At 40.4% G+C, this 1,962-nt stretch overlaps 1 protein-coding gene across 1 annotated transcript in view; it reads right to left on the bottom strand.

Annotated features, from left to right (window-relative positions):
• The window catches only part of LOC106532532 (diacylglycerol kinase eta), a gene marked incomplete at both ends in the record, with an annotated part of 5,204 nt that extends 4,187 nt beyond the window's left edge, over positions 1 to 1,017 (bottom strand). The window contains 1 exon segment of the mRNA XM_014028623.1: positions 913 to 1,017. Coding sequence (XP_013884077.1) covers positions 913 to 966 — 54 coding nt within the window.
• Positions 1,018 to 1,962: the final 945 nt, after the last annotated feature.

The following is a 1,962-nucleotide window of genomic DNA, read 5'->3' as shown; positions in this document are numbered from 1 at the left end:
TGTTGTTGTTGTTGTTGTTGTTGTTCTTGATGAAGATGTACCCATCTTCATCAAAATTTGTAATCTAAATTTTTAAATAGACAGTACATTAAGGCCTGGAAGGTGTGAAATAATTATGGTGTTTTGTTGTTGTTTTTACACTGTTGTGTATGGAGTGTATATTTTTAGATGTTCATTATATGTGTTTTTATTGTTTGTTTAGATAGCTGCTATTATGCACTGCACACCCATGACCATGGGTCCTATGGGACTATAAATTCTATTCTATTCTATTCTATTCTATTCTATTCTATTCTATTCTATTCTATTCTGTTCTATTCTTGTGCACACGTGTTCCCTGTGGTGTGCAGGCTCTGGGGTTGCTGCTGCGCTGCACTGCAGTGAGGGGGTGAGGGCTGGGGTCTTATGTAAGATTTCCCCTCACAAATCAGAGCTGCTTTCTGCTCCACGCTCCTCTTCCTGGTCTCATCCTGTCACTGTCAGCCCTCAGCCCACAGCTTTATATCTGTGCTGACAGCAGAGTATTCCCAAAATGTCACAGTCTTTTCTCTACATTATGTCTTACAGAATAAAGATAAACGCTCTCATCAAGAATACTGATGGTAAAAATCTGTGAGYACAAATTTTGTACATTTTCTTTGCTAAGACATCCACACACTTATAATCACATGGTCCAAATATGTTTTTGCGTGTGCTTTGAAGCTTTGCACATCAGTATGAAAAGTTCGTGCAGATCATTCAACAATGACCAGCATCCAACAGTCAAATAGCATACGGCTAATCTCAGTTCTACTGTTGCTACTGCACTTATCTCTTCCTGTTTGTCATCTTTGATCCCATTCAACGACAAACACTCACACAGGAATTGTGTCACAGCTGTGTCTGTGTGTTTATTAGCTGGGTGGATCTTACCTCGTAATGCTCTCTGGACTGGACAGACTTAAGCGAACTGATCCAGTCCTCCATCTCTTTCCTGTTCTCAGCACACAGGATGAGCTTACGGAARGGAGTGATGACCTGGAAGGAGAGGCAGAGGCATGCTGAGGAAGTGATGATGGAGAATCACCTCTCCATGGCTAGCCTCCAGCTCAGCTGGGATCCCAGACAGCGGTCGGCTCTTTAAGGCAGRGAAAGGATGAGAAGCCCCCACCTTCCTCTCCTCCCCTCCTTTGTCTCTAACTCATATTTACTCTTGCTCACTCACACCTTCAGTTGGTTGTTTCCTTCGCTTCAGCTCTTCTTTCAYTGTTTTCCCTTTAGTYTTTMTGTCCCTTCTTCATGCTGCTTTGAGACAGAAGAGAAAAAAGGGACGTTTTTTCCTCCTTTGTGTTTGTGTGTGGTTAAAAGACAGCTCCTTTAGATAACCCTACAGACATGCAGCCTCCTTTCAACACCCCATCACTTATTTATGCTCCCTCATCTCTTCTTTCCAACGTGTATTACCCCTGTTCACCATAGTGAAAGCAGTGAGGCTGAACAGAGGCACTAACCAAACAAAGGCAAAGAAATTATAAACACCATCAGAGATTCAGAACAAACTTAAATACCATACAGTGCATGCCACTGGTATATTTGTGTGACAAAAAGTTAATTATAGGATGATAAAACATGTTTCTGTTTCCTTGCTTGTGCAGCAACATATCCAGATTAGTTCTGCATCATTTACATTCTGACTGAAGTAACAGTAAAACAAGRAAAAACAGCAGTTTGTGAARGATTTCAAGCAGCTGGTACACACTGAATATGCCACTCAGATCTAGAGGCAATAACAATGTACAGTATTTCCTTGTTTACTGACTATATTGCTGATAAGTAAGTAAGGTTGTTTCAAAGCAAATGTTGACTGTTAGTGTGTCCAGGTCAGACAGTGCATTTATTACAATAAAATCCATAATTTAGCCTCTAGAAGCTTATTAATTATCATTAAAAGTGTCATGTGTCATATATACACACTATATATAC

This window comes from Austrofundulus limnaeus, unplaced genomic scaffold, assembly GCF_001266775.1.
Source record: "Austrofundulus limnaeus strain Quisiro unplaced genomic scaffold, Austrofundulus_limnaeus-1.0 Scaffold788, whole genome shotgun sequence".
NCBI classification, from domain to species: domain Eukaryota; kingdom Metazoa; phylum Chordata; class Actinopteri; order Cyprinodontiformes; family Rivulidae; genus Austrofundulus; species Austrofundulus limnaeus.
The sequence above is the reverse complement of the archived record's forward strand: the minus strand, read 5'-3'. Positions and strand labels throughout refer to the sequence as shown.